The sequence below is a fragment of the Nilaparvata lugens genome, chromosome 3, assembly GCF_014356525.2.
Source record: "Nilaparvata lugens isolate BPH chromosome 3, ASM1435652v1, whole genome shotgun sequence".
In the NCBI taxonomy this organism is placed as follows: Eukaryota; Metazoa; Arthropoda; class Insecta; order Hemiptera; family Delphacidae; genus Nilaparvata; species Nilaparvata lugens.
In genome coordinates this window covers 92,216,172-92,234,251 of record NC_052506.1, presented here as the reverse complement: position 1 = coordinate 92,234,251, position 18,080 = coordinate 92,216,172, and the positions used below count along the sequence as shown (strand labels likewise).

Below are 18,080 nucleotides of genomic sequence, written 5' to 3'. Positions count from 1 at the left end.
AAACTGGATTAAATCCATATCAAGTCTCGTTTGTTACAATGTTGTTCATTTTGAGTTTAAGCTACCAGCTGACTCATTTAGTTTAAGCTTTCACTGTGCTAACGGCCCTCGATGGGATTAATCAATCCATGGACACTATTCTGCTTTTCCCTTCTCACTTGATAGTACACACCGCATAGTGTGTATTTTTTGGTAGTGCCAAAATAAGCGATCCAGTTTTACAAATCTGTTTGATAATTGAAATATTATTATTTAACATAGAAAACACAACACTTTTATCCCTTTTGTGAACAAGCATGTTTTCAAAAACGTTTCTATTGTTTGCTAAATTGTGAAACAGTACATTTTGTTCTTGGAAATGGTTATCACTACATGCTTGATAAGGGTTTGGTATGATTAATTTATTCGAGTATTTAGATTGTTTGCTTGCTGTTGATTTGAAAATAGTGCTACTATACATGTAACCGTTTCTCAGGATTCCCAAACTTTCAACTGGCAAACCTGTTTTCCATAATAGTTGCAAGATTCCCATACTTTTCGTTATTAATAGTTACAAGGGATAAATTTAATTTTCAATTGCCATCAGTGAAATAGAAGTAAATATGATCACTTAATAGCTTGATATTATGATACGATGATGTTGTTGAAAACTATAATGTTTTAGGTATTAAATATAGTGAAAGAAAACACATAAGTAATGAATTTGAATTTTAGTAAGTATTTAAGTAATTATTTAGTAAGTAATTTAAGTAAGTATTGAATTTTCAATCACTAATTATTGAATCAATTAGATTTTAAAGATCCAAAATGTGCTGTCGAATGTATGAGATTCCTATCGCATTTGACAACTATTACATCTATCATCTAAGAGAGCAAAAAATCATGGATTAATGTGGGCACCTAAGACATATTGTAAGCTTCTGTATAATAATTGAAATTGACTTTTCAAAAGTGTGGAGAAATAGAATTTTCTTTCAAGAAATAATTCATTAATTACTCACTTTGAGTGTTCTTCTTCGAATATAAGGCACAACTGCCGTTTGTTTCCATTGTTTTCCTCATTAATGAGACATTTCAATATGTTATTTATTTCAAATTGTATTAACTTTTTATGACTAGATAGGATTCTACCTCAGATCAGATCTTCTTTTCCAATTCTTTTTTCAATAAGAATGTTACTCCATCAATCGTCAATCGTTCAAGATTCTTGAGGTTATTAGAGCTTCGAAATCAAATTTTAAGCTGCATCTATTATTTTCCTTCAAGCAGTTTAGTATTCAATCAATAAAGCTCTCTTCAACAGCACCTTACTAATTTGAATAGCAGCTCTATTTTTAATAGGTCGCTATTAGTTTGATACTAGAATTGTACGACTATTTTTATTAAACTTTTTTATCAATAGAATCTTTCAAGTCGTTAATGATATCGTGAATTTTTCAACTATTTCAATACGATTTTCATACTCTCATATTTTTTGTAATAGAATCACATCACTTCATAAAAGCTTACATCACTTGCTTTCTCTTCTTTTATTGAGTATGAATTATTAAGAAGGTTTTGATATATATGGTACATTCTGGATAAGATCTTCAAACATGCGTGGAACTCTTCAATGTAGAGGGCATTATTTCTTAGTCCATTAAATAGCAATTGAGTTAAATATTAATGACTAAGTGCCGGTTGCACAAAAGCCGGTTAAATTTTAATCGTGATTAATTTCATGAGAACCAATCAGAGAAGCCTATTTTTCGAAAAAGCCTTCTCTGATTGGCTCTCGTGAAATTAAATACGATTAAAATTTAACTGACTGCTGTGCAACCAGCATATATTTATATTAAATATAAAAAACTAAAATTGTTTTCTTTAGGCTCATGTGCTATTTGTTTCCTCATTGATTACAGATTCCTAATTTATTATTTGTTTCAAACTGATTTGAATCTTCCATTTGATAATGTTGAACAATATTCATTTTGAATGCTGTTAATGTTAATTTTGATAATGTTGTCGATCCACTTTGAATTATTAGTTTGAACTATCTTTTCTTTCGATCAACTATTGTTTCATCATTGACTCATATTTTCGATTAATTGCAGCTTTTCCATTTGCAAGAGGGTAAGCAGAAAAATTCCAAAACATTTAGTGAAGATACGGAAGAACATCAACCGTTTCCTACACTTCAACAAGCGCTTGAAGTACTTGATCCAAGTGTTGGCTTCAACGTTGAAGTTAAATGGAATATGAAATTGAAGGTAATTTTGTTTTCAAGTTATCTATTGAAAATCAGATTATATTCTGTTCGAATGAACAGCATACTGCTGAGTACAACTTGTATCAAATCTTGGAATGTCCATTTTCAAGTTTAAGTTGATTCGGGACAATTTTTATTGCATGGCATCATTCTAAAGAAAGTTTAGATTTTTAGTTTAGTGCCGGTTGCACAGAAGCCGTCTTTTCAAAAAAACCTTCTCTGATTGGTTCTTGTGAAATTAATCACGGTTAAAATTTGACCGGCTTTTATAATCTAAATTATCGATTGCGATCAACAACATAGTTGCGATTCACCTAGTTTTAAACACATAATCTACGATTATGCGTTTCAAACTAGGTGCTTTGTATAGTAATGCAAGTTCTCTGAGACAGCTTTCTTATTCATTGTAGGATGGAACGAACGAACTAAATAATCCTCTGGATTTGAACCTGTTTTTGGACTGTGTTCTAAAAGTAGTATTGACATACGCTGATACTCGGCCGATTGTCTTCTCATGCTTCCATCCAGATGTTTGTACAATGTGAGTATTCAATTCTACTCTAATTAATTTATTCATTCACTCATTTAGTCACTAGGGACTAATAATTAGATTATATAAGTATATTACTGCGTATGACTGTGTATTACTGACCGTATGCATCTAATGTCTGATCGTTTGCTTAGTTATTGTAGATTGTTTTATTGCTGATGCACGTTTTATTGAAGCAAAATTTATTAAATTTTGGTGGATAAAATAGTTTTATTTACTACTCGTATTTATTTGTTGAAGCAAACAAATACAGTATTTAGATAAGAAAAACAGGCAGTTTTACAACACCTGTTCTATTTAGAGAAAAGAATAGCATTCCTCTCCCTATCATTTTGATGATTTACTTATTGTATGAATCAATTTTTGAACTCTGTCCCACAAATAGTCCAAATTTTTTAGTAATTTCCAAATTTATATTCACACCAAATCTTGAAAATTGCAAATTCTTATGAAACAGACATTTTTAAATCCAAGTTTCCCATAGGGCGATAAAAACCTCCACTTCCTAAATTCACAAATCACTATTTTCTGAAGCGGACACTGATTTAACATTTTTTATTGGTTTCAGGATCCAATTAAAACAGAACCGATATCCGGTGATGTTCCTCACACAGTGCATTACTCTCAAATATCCTGTTTATTACGATCCTAGATGTCAGAGTATTACTATGGCCGTCCAATTTGCTGTTAGCACTGGATTATTGGTAAATCACTGTTACAATCTCAATTATTAGACTTTGTTTTGTTGAAAAATTTTCTATTCTATTTTGATCAGTTGAATTTATTTTGGTTGATAGGATTATATTGAAGTTATTTCCAAATTTATATTCACACCAAATCTTTTTGAAAATAACCAATTCAAATTGAAAATGAACTGTGGTATCCAGAATTTGTGTTAAATTAAATTCAAAATTTGTTTTGATTGGTATAAGAATTTTATCTCTTAGTAGGTGTACTTAGCGTAGGTATATACTAACTAGTTCTAAAAGGCAAATTTTATCTATTTGTTGTATGTGAAATTCCATTTCATGTTGAATCTTTCTCCACCAAGAACCTTTTGGAACCATTGAAGTGAATATTATTGTTGAGGAAATTGAAACTAATTTTTGTGTAAATCGGTGGAACACTTCAAATAGCAACAAATATCATATTCATCTTCACTCTCGATAGCCATTCATTGTTTCAATCAGAAAAATTGGTTTGCTTAATCTGTTCTCTGTAGCCAAGTTAATTAAAAGTATTTATTTATTTATTAGGTTAGCACAAACAATACAATGTTCGGAAACGGATAGCAATACCAATGTTAATCAAATACTACCATTATAACGTGGACCTCACTATAGGAAGAAGATACAAAGATGTTACAAGGATGATAGACAAGGATAGCAACTCCAATGTTATTATGACATACTTGAAAAGTATTAATGAAAAGCATTGATATCACATGTTGATGATAAAACTGCATGAAACTAGTTATTTGTGCAACTAGTGCGCAAAGTGACAGTTTGCTGCACCGAAAGAAACGTTTACGCCCGAGCCGTAGGCGAGAGCGGAATGGTTTCTTGAGTGCAGCAGAGGAACTTTGCGCACGTATTTCACATTAAAATTTTCCTACAGTTACCATTGAATATGAGAAGTGGGTAATTATGGGTGAAATTGCCTGAAATCCATCAAATGTTTGTGTTTGTGATGCTGTTATTAATGAAAACCTTAATTTATTTTAAATAGAATGTAGTATGTTGTGTGTTTGAATGGCGGGGCGGCTGTCATGCACTGTTGTCCACCACCTCAAGACTTATAACGTGCTAGACCCACAGTCACAGTTACCAACTTAATTTTGATTTTGCTGCACTAGTGCTCCATAATAACCTACTAACTATTTTGCGTTGTCATGCTGCAAATCTGGAGTACGCAAAGTACTCACTTTGCGCACTAGTGCGGAAAAGTGATTCTTTGTGGCCTGCAATCAGTGCAGATATGGTCACTTTTCAGGGTATCTGTAGGAAAAATAAATACTTATACTCACTTGGCGTCATGCGATGGAAAGGGTTGGCTACAAGGGGAGATGTGCAGGCCAATTAATATTATTATTATTATTTTAAAAAATATATACAATATTACTTAATAAAAACAATATAAGAACTTGTAGTACCCTTTATTAAAAAGTTTGAAATATGAAATGTGAATTTTTCACATTTTAACTTGAAAATTACCAATGGTGGAAACTAGTCGTTGAAATATTTCAAACTTTTTAATAAAGGGTACTACAAGTTTTTATATTGTTTTTATTAATTTGAATAAAGTAGCCCATAGAAGTGAAGTGATTTTATAATATTACGTGTTTGCAGGGTATAAATGTGCACACGGAAGAGCTGCTAAGGGATCCTTCTCAAATGGAACTGGTGAAGTCGGCCGGATTAGTGCTGTTCTGTTGGGGAGACGACAACAACAACAAAGACACTATCAGGCATCTCAAAGAACTTGGTCTTCATGGTGTCATCTACGACAAGTAACAACTGCTTTCTCATTTTTCTATCAGGCAAACAAAAATTTATCAGCTCTCTATTACATTTCCCTTACTTCTCATTGTTATAATCTTAATGATTAGTGATGAATGTCTTTTTTTAAACCTCCGATGACATATAATAATAATTTCTCTGGTAGAGGGTACAACACGACCAGAGGAGTTTATTCAAAATATAGACATGATTACAAAAAGCATATAAACTACAATTATTTACAAAGTATTATTAATACAATTGGTTGATTATTTGCTGATCTAAGAAAATGTGGCCCCCACTATATATGAATATGTGTCGGGATGCCACTAAAACAACATCATAAAACACAGATAAGCGGAAGGGGGTGTTTTTCACAGAGCTGAACAGCTTGTCATCCCCACCAAACGACCTTTAATCAGATCGTCAATTGGTGTCGAGCTATAGATCCCGAAACATGATCTCACATGCGTAGCGTTTTTGCAATCAAAATGCAATAGTTCATAATAAAATTAACGAAGAATTATTCACAGGCAACGTTATGAGTGATAGGACAGCGTTTTGTAGTATTTTGTAAGTATTAGCAACACATGCACACAATACGCATACCTATACTCTGTATACAAGATTATTTACTTTCCTTGCCCTATTACCATAGGTAAGGAAAGTATTGCTTTCCAAAAAAAAATTAAGGTACCCAAATTTCAAGTTTTCTATACGTTTCAAGGTCCCCTGAGCCCAAAAACATGATTTTTGGGTATTGGTCTGTGTGTGTGTATGTGTGTGTGTGTGTGTGTATGTGTGTATGTCTGTGAACACAATAACTCCATTCCTAATAAACCGATTGACTTGAAATTTTAAACTTGAGGTCCTTATACCATGGGGACCCGACAATAAGAAATTCAATAAAATTCAATTCAAGATGGCGGAAAAAATGGCGGATAATTACTAAAAAACCAAGTTTTTCACGTTTTTCTCGAAAATGGCTCTAACGATTTTCTTCAAATTTATACCATGGATAGCTATTTATAAGCCCTATCAACTGACATGAGTCTCATTTCTGGGAAAATTTCAGGAGCTCCGTAATATTATTGAGAAAAATGACGGATAATCACTAAAAAACCATGTTTTTCACGGTTTTCTCGAAAACGGCTCTAATGATTTTCTTCAAATTTATACCATGGATAGCTATTTATAAGCTCTATCAACTGACATGAGCCTCATTTCTAGGAAAATTGCAGGAGCTGCGTAATATTCTCGAGAAAAATGGCGAATAATTACTGAAAAACTATGTTTCTCACGATTTTCTCAAAAATAACTCGACTGATTCATTTAAAATTCATACTCTGTATAGTTATTTATCAGCTCCATCAACTGGCATGATTCTCCTTTCTGGGAAACTAATGGGGGGTTCACCCCATCCTTCAGAAATGGACTTTGTAACCTCCTTCTCGTGCATGTGGTAGGTAGGTAGAGCAGTCTATAAAATAACACATAGTCGAGATATTTCATCTGTAGAACAGCTGTTTTGACGATTTTTAAAAAAAATCATCGGATTTCACAATTTACACAAAGGAAAAAGTACTCTGAAAACAATTATATACACACATATACAGTAGTCTGATCGTAGTTTCAAATAATTATGTTGCCGCCAATCGTCATTATGTTATTTCTCTAAATTATTGTCGTTTAAGAATGAGGCTCCCAGTTTAATGAGCAAGGAAAGTTGTGTGAGTGAACCACACCAGATTTTTTTCACTTGGGATGGACATGCACAACAGAGAAAGCATTCAGCGGGAGAGATACAGAGGCGCGATGTTGCCGTTTTGTAGCGGCCAGCGTTCTACAACTTCTAGTGACTGTTCATGTGATCATGCTACATATTTGACGTTTCCTGTCTGAAAGCAGTCAGACGACCAACAAATTGGCAACTGCGCTTCTACCTATGACTCTATTAATCACTGTGATCCTCCCTCCATTTCTCTGCGCCGCACATTACTCCAAGTCAGAAATAATTTTGTTCGGACTATAGTATCCTCTCTGAAATCACTGCATCGACTGAGCCTAATCTTCAACTTGGCTACCGTGCTTCTTTCTATGACTATTTAGCCAGTTCAATTGGCTGAACTGGTTATCCATCTTTCTACTCAGCGAATCCCTCAAAGTCGGAGGTTGTTTTAATTCTACTGTAAAGCTTCAAAGGAGTAGGAAGGCCATGTATGAAAGCAGCGCGGTAACCCTCCTCTTAATGCCTTATGGGAATCTCTTCCATCACCACTATGCGCGCACCCTAAGGCTAGGCGCACACCAGTTAGTCAAGGCAAGACAAGACATGATCAGACACGTTCAGTCACAATACTTCACATAGTTGCTTATGTGACATGTCTAATTGCAATGACTAATCACTGTGAGTTGCGTCATAAGCAGCTATGTGGAGTAATGTGACTAAACGTATCTGATCATGTCTTGTCTTGACTAATTGGTTTGCGCGTAACATAAGAAAGCCTTTAGCTTCAAATACTTGAGAATCATGATTTTTTCGATACAATAGTAATTAATATGAACACCTTCCCCCATTTTCCCGTGTATTTTCTCATCTGTATAATTCTTAATAATATTGAATAATTCTATTTCAGGATTGATCAGTTCGGCACAAAAGAGGTGAAGGAAAGCATATTCAGAATCGAAGCCCGAGAATCTGAAAAGCTGTTGGCGTTGGTGACTGAGAGTGCTGCAGCTGCAGACGCCAGTGGCGACAAAAACGCTCACTCTAAAGACTCAACTACGGTACATAATATGCAATTACACAAATCATTATTCTAATATTTTCTTTGATTGAATAACACATCTACTGTACCGCTATTCCTAAATAACAATGACGTAACGGCTGAAGTAGAAATTATCCAGTTGATGAAAAAGTAGTTGAGAAATGCTAGTCGTGAGAAATACTATCTTGTAGCATATTCCCAAATACTCATGTATTTTTCATAGCTAATGGAAATACAGTTCCGTGAGAATACTTCAACCCTGCATAAAATTTGAGTCGCAAAATCTTGATGTGAGAAATTTATTTTTCAACAGGAAAATGAATTTCTCACGATAAAAATTCACACAGCTACAAAATTACTAGAGTCTCATTATTGAATACCTAATTCTACACTTTTCAAATGAACCCATACTAAATTTATCTCTATGAAAACACAAACCCATAATTGAATCGGCCTGAGGAGAAAGGGAACATGTCAAAATTTTTCATTTTTTATGGTTGAAATGAGTTTTTTACTGTGGGATACATCGATTGGAGTTGAAAGGGAACATGTCAGCATTCTCTTCATACGAGAAACAGATATCGTATTTTTGCTGTACTGGAGTGAAAGGGAACTAGTCATGACACACATGTTCCCTTTCAACGCCAAACATTAGAAAATTAGCTGTTTGTCAGTTGTGATTTTTATGCTATTTTTAGGTCACCTTTGATTCACGCATTGCTTTGAGGTAAGATTGCTTTCGGTTGAGGTGTTTATTGTAAAAGTTGAAGAGTGATAATTTATAATATCATCATGAGTAATAGGAAGTTAACAAAAAACTCAATTTTAAGGGGTGAATCTTATATAAGTGCTTATACTGGATTAAAATTGTTGTCTTAAAAGAGTTTGCACCCTAATGACAAAAAACAATCTTTAAATTATCAATACTTTTATCTGTATTCAGTTTTTTCTCTCCTCTGAAAAATTCTGATTTTTGACATGTTCCCTTTCTCCTCAGGCCGATTCAATTAATTTGTTCCAATATCATCTCCATTACAGTAGCATGATGTACAATTTTTTTCGTTGTTATAACAATAAATGAATAAATGTTGTTTTTGCAATAGGTTGGTGAGAAGTTCTACCTTGATTTGAACAAAGCACTGACGAAAAGCGAAGAGCAGACGGGACCCTGCTCCAGTGACGCATCCCTGTGGAGCACCAAATCTCCCAATTCAAAGTCAACCAATGTCAACAAGTAACCCTCTCTACAACATTAATGTCAAGTAAGATTTCAAATTCTGCCATGTAGTTATCTGTTAACTATTGTTAGTTCCACTAAGGTCTGCTCAACAGCTGCCAACAGTTTGCAATTGAATAATCACATTTTCTCAAATTTCAAGCTTATTTTCAATTTAAGGTGAAAATGTTACTGAACATTAATTGTAGAGATTTTCATGCTCAATCTTTTCCACTCGAAATTTTCTGTTTAAATTATATCTGAGACCTGATAATTGGAAATCTAAAATCAAACTTTGCATAGATGGGGTGGAGCTCCTGAAATTTTTACAGATATGGGACTTGTGTCAGTTGATTGATGTAGCTTATCAATGACTATTTTAGGTATGAATTTGATCGAAATCGTTGGAGCCATTTTCGAGAAAATCGCGAAAACCCCTGTTCTTGACAACATTTTCACAATTTTAGCCGCCATCTTGAATTGAATTTGATCGAAATTGTTCGTGTCAAATCCTTATAATGTAAGGACCTCAAGTTCCAAATTTCAAGTCATTCCGTTAATTGGGAGATAAGATATCGTGTACACAGACGCACATACACTCACACACACACACACACACACACACACACACACACACACACACACACACACACACACACACACACACACATACAGACCAATACCCAAAAACCACTTTTTTGGACTCAGGGGACTTTGAAACGTATAGAAATTTAGAAATTGGGGTACCTTAATTTTTTTCGGAAAGCAATACTTTCCTTGCCTATCGTAATGGGGCAAGGAAAGTAATAATGGCAGCATTTGATTAACATTGGTGTTGCTGTCCTTGCCTTTTCTTGACGAATAAAATATATTTTTTAATTATTTTTAACAATAGACAGCTAATATCATACCGGTATGAGCTATCTCCTATTCTATCTCCACGGCAGTGACAAGGCAGAGAATCGGCAACGCTGTTCTCCTATCTTTCTCCACTGTCATTATAACGTGGACCTCACTATTACTAATTCTCTATCTGTCAAGTTAAGTAGGAATGTCAATCTGCAGAATACTTGAATCTTCAGTTAGCTTTTACCTTTAGCCATGTCAATTTGTTGAAAATAATTTCAATCATTTTTACAAAAAATACTAATTGTTACACGATGTAGATAAGTTTACTTATTTAAACTGTTTAAATGGATTTTATTAATTTGTATTATGTTTTTGTGAATAAAAAGCTATTTGATTGATTGATTACTTATAACCAGCATTCATTTTTAGTAAACTTACCGTTAAAAAGTTAATTTTACTTTTCTTTGCAAAATTCACAAAAATGCTTTTCAGTCGAGTCACTCTTCCACTTGATCCAAGAGTCAATAATGTAGATTCATTTATTTTAAAATTGATCCATTTTTGTTCCAGGTTATTCTTCAAATTTGGAAAAGAACCTTCAACCTGCTCAATTTTTTGGAATCTACCATGAAATGGTTAGTTTTATTTAAATGGTTATTGTGAGTTTATTTGATAATATTTTGGTGATATAATATGGTAAGGATTGTTATAATATTGTATACTGTATTGTCCTAATTTATTTTTAACATATATTTCAAATTAAGTTTTGCATAGTACAAAAAAAGTTTAAATCTAGGTAAAAATTTATGTATTATAATATGTGATTGTGATTTTTGGGAAAATATTCTTTGTATAAAATTATTTTAGTAAAGTCTTCTTAACTTGAGATCCAGGAAATTTAGGGTTGATTCTTCTGCTTTAAGAGTTTTCAGTTCGATTTGAAAATATGTGATAATTATGTGTTGTTAAATTTGATAATCATGACACCTGAATGAATTACGAATAAAAAATATAATTCACTGTTATTCATCGTATCGCATTATTCTCTTTAGGTTGTAATGATACCTTAGATTTAATTCTATAAGGATTTCTTAATAATATTGTAGTACTTGGTTCAACAATTGATTTATTCTAGACAAAAAGATGGTGTCTACGATGGATCATAACTGAACAAGGTTGTTGGATGAAATTCATGAACGTCACGTTCAAACATTATTAAATTTATAAACTCTTATTAGTTATAAGTAAAGTTGCGTTTGTTAGATTCTATTGAATTTTAATACGGTACTTGATGCGAATTCCAACAGATTATCCGGGTTGCACTTACGTCTATCAAATTAAGCCTTGGTCTAATTTCTAGTAACGTCTTATTACTAACTTTGAATGGATCTGACGGAAATGCGATCACATTAGTCAACCACGGTTTAAATTGATAGAAGTACTTACAACCAGTTCTCTGTTTGAAACTGAAACACTCGTTGACTATAGGTTTGCCTTGTATTTATCAGAATTGTAGAATTATGTTTGTGCATTGAAATTTTGTAGTAAAATAAAGGATGAATGGTCAATTTTTGAATCAGTTGCGATCGGGATGTAGGTGTACATACGAGGAGCGCTGTTCAGATTTCGGTGTCCCTAGTCTAATAAGAGCACCACCTCTCTCGTACACCAATAGTGAGGCAGTAAAGGTGCAACTCCGTAAGTCCTTAGCGACGACTCTAGCCGCGTGGAGTCGGAGCACATAACCTTTAAAATCATCATATTTGATGATTTATTAGATATGAACCGTAAAAACAATAGTGTAGACGCCAACACTTCTGATTCATCTGCCGTCATAACGTTCACACAACATAAACCTCTAATGAATCATTGAATCTAATGAGTTTATAGGTTATGTGCTCTAGCCACGACTTCACCCAAGCGGCTAGTTTTTGGAATTGCACCTTTAGGGAGGGAGCGTCGGCCTCACTCCTGGCATCTTATTGGTGTCCCAGTGTAATACGAGTAGGCTTAGGGTGGTCACTATAACGACAGGACAAAAGAGTTGAACATGTGGGTACACACATGTCGTCATGCATTGTTGTGTCATCACAGCGAAAGGCTTCAAACAACATTTTTTGGGGTTAGGTTTCTCTCTTCTCGATTGTTGTTAATTCTTTTTTGCTGCTCGATTTGAGGGTAAATTATTTTTGTGGTAATTATAATAATTTGTCATCATTTTCCAGTGCTCTTTTTATTGTTTATTTTATGTTAGAAACTGCTTTCAAAAATAAGTTGTTTTTGTTCTAAGCCTCTCACTGATGACACAACGTACATGCATGATGTACACACATTTTGAACACACTTGTCCTGTCGTTAGTGGCCACCTTAAGGCTAGGCACACACCAGTTAGTCAAGAAAAGACACGTTTGGTCACAATACTTTCACATAGTTGCTTATGAAGACATGTCTAATTGCAATGACTAATCGGTGTGTATTACTTCATAAGCAAGTATGTGAAGTATTGTGACTAATCGTGACTAGTCTTGTCTTGACTAACTAGTATGTACCCACCCTAAGTCATTAGTTCTTAAAGCGCTACCGTAATTACACGGCGACACCACAGGGGTCCAAAAACTATTTTTAATTTATCCGAATCGCTGGTGTTTTTACACACGGACACCACTGATATCTCAGCCTGGTGTCCTAATGTAATACGAACCTCAACTATATTGATGCCACATGAATTGTTTTCTATCTGGTTATGCATGCTGATACACTGGAGAAGCAGCCGGTTTTCTACATCCTGCTAAAGAATTGGATCTGCACCGTCTTTTGACATAAGTTAGGTACCTGCTTGTCTGGCTCACCTGGTGTTTTCAAAACTACAAATATCATCTATGAGCCGACCTTCTATAGTGATATTTGCGATAATTATCAAGTCAGTGGAAATGAAATGAAGGTAGAGTTATATCACTCTAGCAGATCTATCTCACTATAGACCTTACTGTTGTCAATATAGAAACTGCTTACGTGCTTAAAAAAGTATAGAAGCAAAGAATAATATTATAAGTAAGCTATGTATTTATCATATTAATGATACAAAATAAACAGTATAAGTTTTTCGGTACATTGGACATTTTATTCTCATGATTTAGGAATAGGACTATTCCCTTGATCGAGCAACTTAGAATTATTGTACCATTATAAATCATGGGAAGAATCTTTTCAATGAACCAGGCACAGACGGTGATAAACCAGCTTTAAACTAAATAGTTTAATCATGGAAATTTAAATGTATATTTTACAATGCTAGTCCGTGTGAGATATGGTTTTAATGAATGGGGCCTAGTTGCATAAAAGCCTGCTAAATATCAATCATGATTAAATGCCACGAAAACCAATTAGAGAAAGCTTTTTTAAAAAGAAGGCTTCTCTGATTGTTTCTCATGGCTTTATTTTAATTACGATTAAAAACCAACAGTCTTTTGTGTGACTGGGCATAAGCATCTACTTTTACGTATGATTAGTATTGCCGCAATCATAAGTCAGAAAATTCAATACACCAGTTTGAACTACCAACCTTCAAACTCAAATTTGAAGCGTTTATATTGAGAGAAGACTGTTTATTATCTTGTTGCAAAACAAATGTTTCATCAAGTTGATTATAATAAGAAGCTCAAGTTCTTAATTAATGTAAAAATACAGAATACACACAGTCGTGTAAAGATTCATGGTTTTTTTAGCTGAGGATGCCTAAATGCGCTGCAGGCTTGTGCTTGGGTAATGAGATGAATGGAATTAATGATGAGAGATAATCCGACCTATATAAAGCTGCAGGTGGGTTCTGAAACCGAACCATCGGGAAGCTATTGATAAAATATTTTAGAGCAGTTCAGCTCTTGAAGTCGTCACCCTTAGGGCCACGCCTCATGAGGCGTTTTTCAGATTAGTCAGCAGGGCAGAAAGATTTTTGATTGGTTGATAGAGTTGGTGTTAGGAAATTAGCTAATAATCAGTCAATCTGAAAGCTTCCTGCCCTACCGACTTGTTTGAAGAACGCCTCATGTGGCTTATTATGGCTCATCTTATTGATAGCTCATCGCGTAAGCACGTTTGCAATCGCTTTTTCAAATTATTATAATACCTTAAATTTCACCTGTTGAATTTCCAAACACAATGAATTATTACAAATAACTGCAGGTTACTTGTAACACTACTTAAAAAGTGTGATTCTTGATGATAAACTATCAATCACAAGATAGTATAGTATTGGTTCTAAAGTAAAAAACACGTCTTAATTTCAAGATGTATTAACTTATATGAAAAATCAAAAGCCATATTTCAGTAAAAAAAACTAAAGCCTAATCAAATGTCTTTTGAATAAATTAAATGATCAATTCCTGATAAAAAAAGTCACCACTTGATTAACTTTTTACAAATTAAATTCAGTCTTCAATAACCTGAGAAAATAGCAAGCAGGCAACAAAGTCTTTGAAACTAACCAAGAGATGGAAAATCCTTTTCGTCGTATATTTTTGGAGCGTCCTGAGAAAAGTTGGATGACTTTTCATTTTCTTCATTCACATTAATAGAGTCACGTTGATCCTGATTATTTCTGGCACTTCCCATTCTTGATCCACCTCTCTTAGCACGTCCAGCCTGTCCAAATCGGTCCTTGAAGAAGTATTTTATACCATGCAACAGTTTTTGTCGCCCAGCTCTTTGAGGATATTCAATTCTTTCATACTCCTCTTCTTCATCCTCTTCATTTTCATTTTTGGTTAGAGTGTACATTTTCTTCCACTGTGATGGGTCTTCTCCTTCGTTGGCTTTTCGTAGATTGTACATTGGTTTCTGTCGGTTCCCTTTAAGTGCTTTATATTCATCTAGCGTCATTTCTTTAGGTTCTTCTTGAGTATCGGGCTTTTCTGATTCTTGCATAGATTCTTGTTCTTTCACATCGCCATCAGCTTCCGGGTTGGTTTCATCGGTGTTTTCAGTAGGGTAGACTTGATCATTCAACTGCTTACTGTTCATGTTAGTGACCTCATTCAATTCATCTTGATAAGATCCCCAGTTATGAGCACCACCACCTTCACGTTTATCAACAGGCTTAATTCCGGTCTTAGTAGATCTTGATGAGCGATCAAATTGCTTCCTTCCCCTGTTAGAATAACCACCTCTTCCATTTGAGTCTCCTTGATTAGTCGATTTTGGTCCATCGGATTCTCTGGTTTCATCATGCTTAGGCTCCCTGAATGATTTGTTTCTGAAGTTTCTCAATGCGTTGGTCTTTCTCTCATAGCGGTTGTCAAAGTCTTTCCTGTTAAACTCAGGATGAGTTTGATCCTCAGACCGTTTATCTTGTCTTTTGTTTTCTTTATTGTCCCTTACGTTTGTTCCATCTACAATGCTAATTTTAGTTACCTGAGATTTATTGAAGTTTGATTTCTTTTCTTTGGTGACGGCTTCCTGCAGCTTGGCATTCTTAGTATTGTTGATCGATTTCTGCAAAACTTGACGATTTGCGTCCCCTTCCTTGGTCTGTTTTACTTTATCAGAAAGTTTGTTCTTTTTCTTGGTTCCCTCCTGATCACTAATTTTCAACACTTCCAATGGATCATCATCAGAGTCAAGGAATAATTGGTAGCGATTTTCGACTCCAATGCTGTAAGAATTTTCCATTTCTAAACTAACTAATAAATTGCGTATGCAACAAAATGTTAAAAAACACAAAACTTTTAATTAACAAGCACAAACACAACACGTGAACTTGAATAAGATTGTCGATGATCGTGAGTCGTGAAAAACAGAAAAAGTAACAACAACACTGCTGACAACTTAAAAATTTGAACACACACTCTGTTTGTTGAATAAATAAGAATAAAACTAGACTTGAATTGTTCACTTTTCCATGACATTGATATATACTTTTAATATCCATAGATAAATTTAAACTGTTTTGAAACAAATTTATAAAAAATCTTCTTATGGTGTTTTAGCTGGACGCAACTGAAATTGAAAAATACAAATTGCTCGAAGTAAGAGTAGCCGAATATGAACTTATTGAAAAATGTACTTTTATTGTACATTGGCCAGCAGGCTGGCTTCGCTTCTTTATCCGATGGCCAGGGGTTTCCGACACCTGGACCCCTGGCTGAATCATCCTTGAATAGAGTTAGTAATTTCATCAAGTTTGAGCTTGCTTCATTCTATCAAAAGAGACATTCAGGGTTGATTCAGTCACCATTTTATTTTAATTATGTAGCGCATGGTTGCAAAAAATCTTTTATCAGAACTGATACATATTCAGTTATTTCTTTATTGGGGACTTGTTCATAATATTAAGAGAATTACTGTATTCCAGACAGATAGTTATTTGAAATTTGAAACAGAAATGATGATTAATAAAACATTAATATCTATCTAAAGGTGCGTACAGATATACACGCCGCGAACGTGAGCAATTCACTTTTAATCAGCTTGCTATATCTGTATTTTTACAGAAACGGTAAGATACAGATATAAAAAGCTTGGCATCAGCTGATTAAAAGTGAATTGCTCATATTCGCGGCGCATATATCTGTACGCACCTTAACACTCACAAGTATGAATTTATTTGAGAAATGTAGAAAAATTCATAGAAAACTCAATGAAAAACTTTAGAAAAGAAAAAAAACCTGTTTTGGACTTGGCCAAAGGTTATTACAAAGCTCTTCTGATACACATTTTTCTACCTCAGCTAAATCTGTGAAACAAATGTAATGAATGAATATTTTCGATCAATTATTGAAGAAAGTGAGAAAACATAGGAAAACGCTTAAAGTCCTCCCATTGCAAAATTTCTAGATCCAGGCTAAACCTCTGTACTAAATTTGAATGTTTTCTGTCAATCTGTTATTGAAAAAACAAGAAAATAATCCGTTCTATAGTGAGGTCCACGTTATAATGGCAGTGTGGGAAGATATGAGAAAATGGTTGCCAGATCTCAGTCTTGCCACCCAAACAGCTGATACTGGTATATCTGATCAATTTAACTGTTAATAATTATTGTTGGAAATAGTTAATCATATTTTATTTGTCAAGAAAATATATTTTCTAAAGATGTGATAATAAATGTTCATGATTGAGATTAAATATTTTGTCAATTAGTTGAATTTCTACATTGTTGATAAACGATGTGGCAACATCGCAATGCGTCAAGAGATAGCGCCATCTGCTTTTTTGAACGATAGAGAAAGATAGCAACACCATTGCAAATCATACACTGCCATTATAAAGTGGACCTCACCATAGATGGCCAACTGAACAAACCTGCCAAATTTGAATGTAATTACTCCAGTAGATTTTTAGTTCTATTGATTATTAAGAATGAGTAAGTGAATAAATCATTTCAATTTCGCGTTTATATATAGATAGAATGGAACTTCCATCAAATCAATAAATTATATAATCATCAATAATATCAATCATAACACTCAAGTGTGCTTTTGGTAAGCACTGTCTTTTCCAGTTGACAGAACAGTAAGTTGACTACCTAGTGAGGTCTACGTTATAATGGCAGTGTTTGATTAGCAATGTTATTGCTATCCTTGTCTATCATCCAACAAAGCAGATAGGGCTATCTCTTTCCTGCTTTGCTGTGTTGCCAGATCTTCTTTTAACAATATAGAATCAATAATTAATTAACAAAATATTTTTTCTTAATCATTAAAATTCACTAAGAAATTATTGAAAAATATAATTTCTTGCTTAATAAAATATAATTGATCATTTTAAACGAGAATGAACAGTTAATATCACATCAATAAACCTGTATCAGCTACCATCTATATGAGGCATTGAAAAGACAGAGGATCGGCTAGGCTGTTCTGCCATATTTCTCCACTGCCATTATAATGTGGACCTCACTATACCTGTAGTTCTAGGTACTGTGAAATGGCAAAATTCCGCTAGTTGACAAAATGCT

General features: G+C 34.0%; 2 protein-coding genes across 2 annotated transcripts in view; one reads left to right on the top strand and one right to left on the bottom strand.

Annotated features, from left to right (window-relative positions):
- Positions 1-11,159, top strand: part of LOC111055517 — a 37,524-nt gene extending 26,365 nt beyond the window's left edge. Inside the window, exons 10-16 of the mRNA XM_039422965.1 lie at positions 2,094-2,249; positions 2,659-2,789; positions 3,367-3,502; positions 5,147-5,307; positions 7,933-8,083; positions 9,168-9,326; positions 10,700-11,159. Of these exons, the coding sequence (XP_039278899.1) occupies positions 2,094-2,249; positions 2,659-2,789; positions 3,367-3,502; positions 5,147-5,307; positions 7,933-8,083; positions 9,168-9,302 (870 nt within the window). The 3' untranslated portion in view covers positions 9,303-9,326; positions 10,700-11,159. The remainder of the gene's footprint in view (positions 1-2,093; positions 2,250-2,658; positions 2,790-3,366; positions 3,503-5,146; positions 5,308-7,932; positions 8,084-9,167; positions 9,327-10,699) is intronic.
- Positions 11,160-13,717: 2,558 nt separating this feature from the next.
- Positions 13,718-15,994, bottom strand: LOC111055514 (plasminogen activator inhibitor 1 RNA-binding protein). Its single transcript, XM_022342730.2, has one exon. It carries the CDS (start codon positions 15,794-15,796, stop codon positions 14,609-14,611), a length of 1,188 nt encoding a protein of 395 aa, XP_022198422.1. The 5' UTR covers positions 15,797-15,994; the 3' UTR covers positions 13,718-14,608.
- Between the last annotated feature and the right edge of the window lie 2,086 nt (positions 15,995-18,080).

Coding starts and splice junctions, on each gene's coding strand:
- LOC111055514 (XM_022342730.2), bottom strand. CDS start 15,796: ATGGAAAATTCTTACAGCATTGGAGTCGAAAATCGCTACCAATTATTC.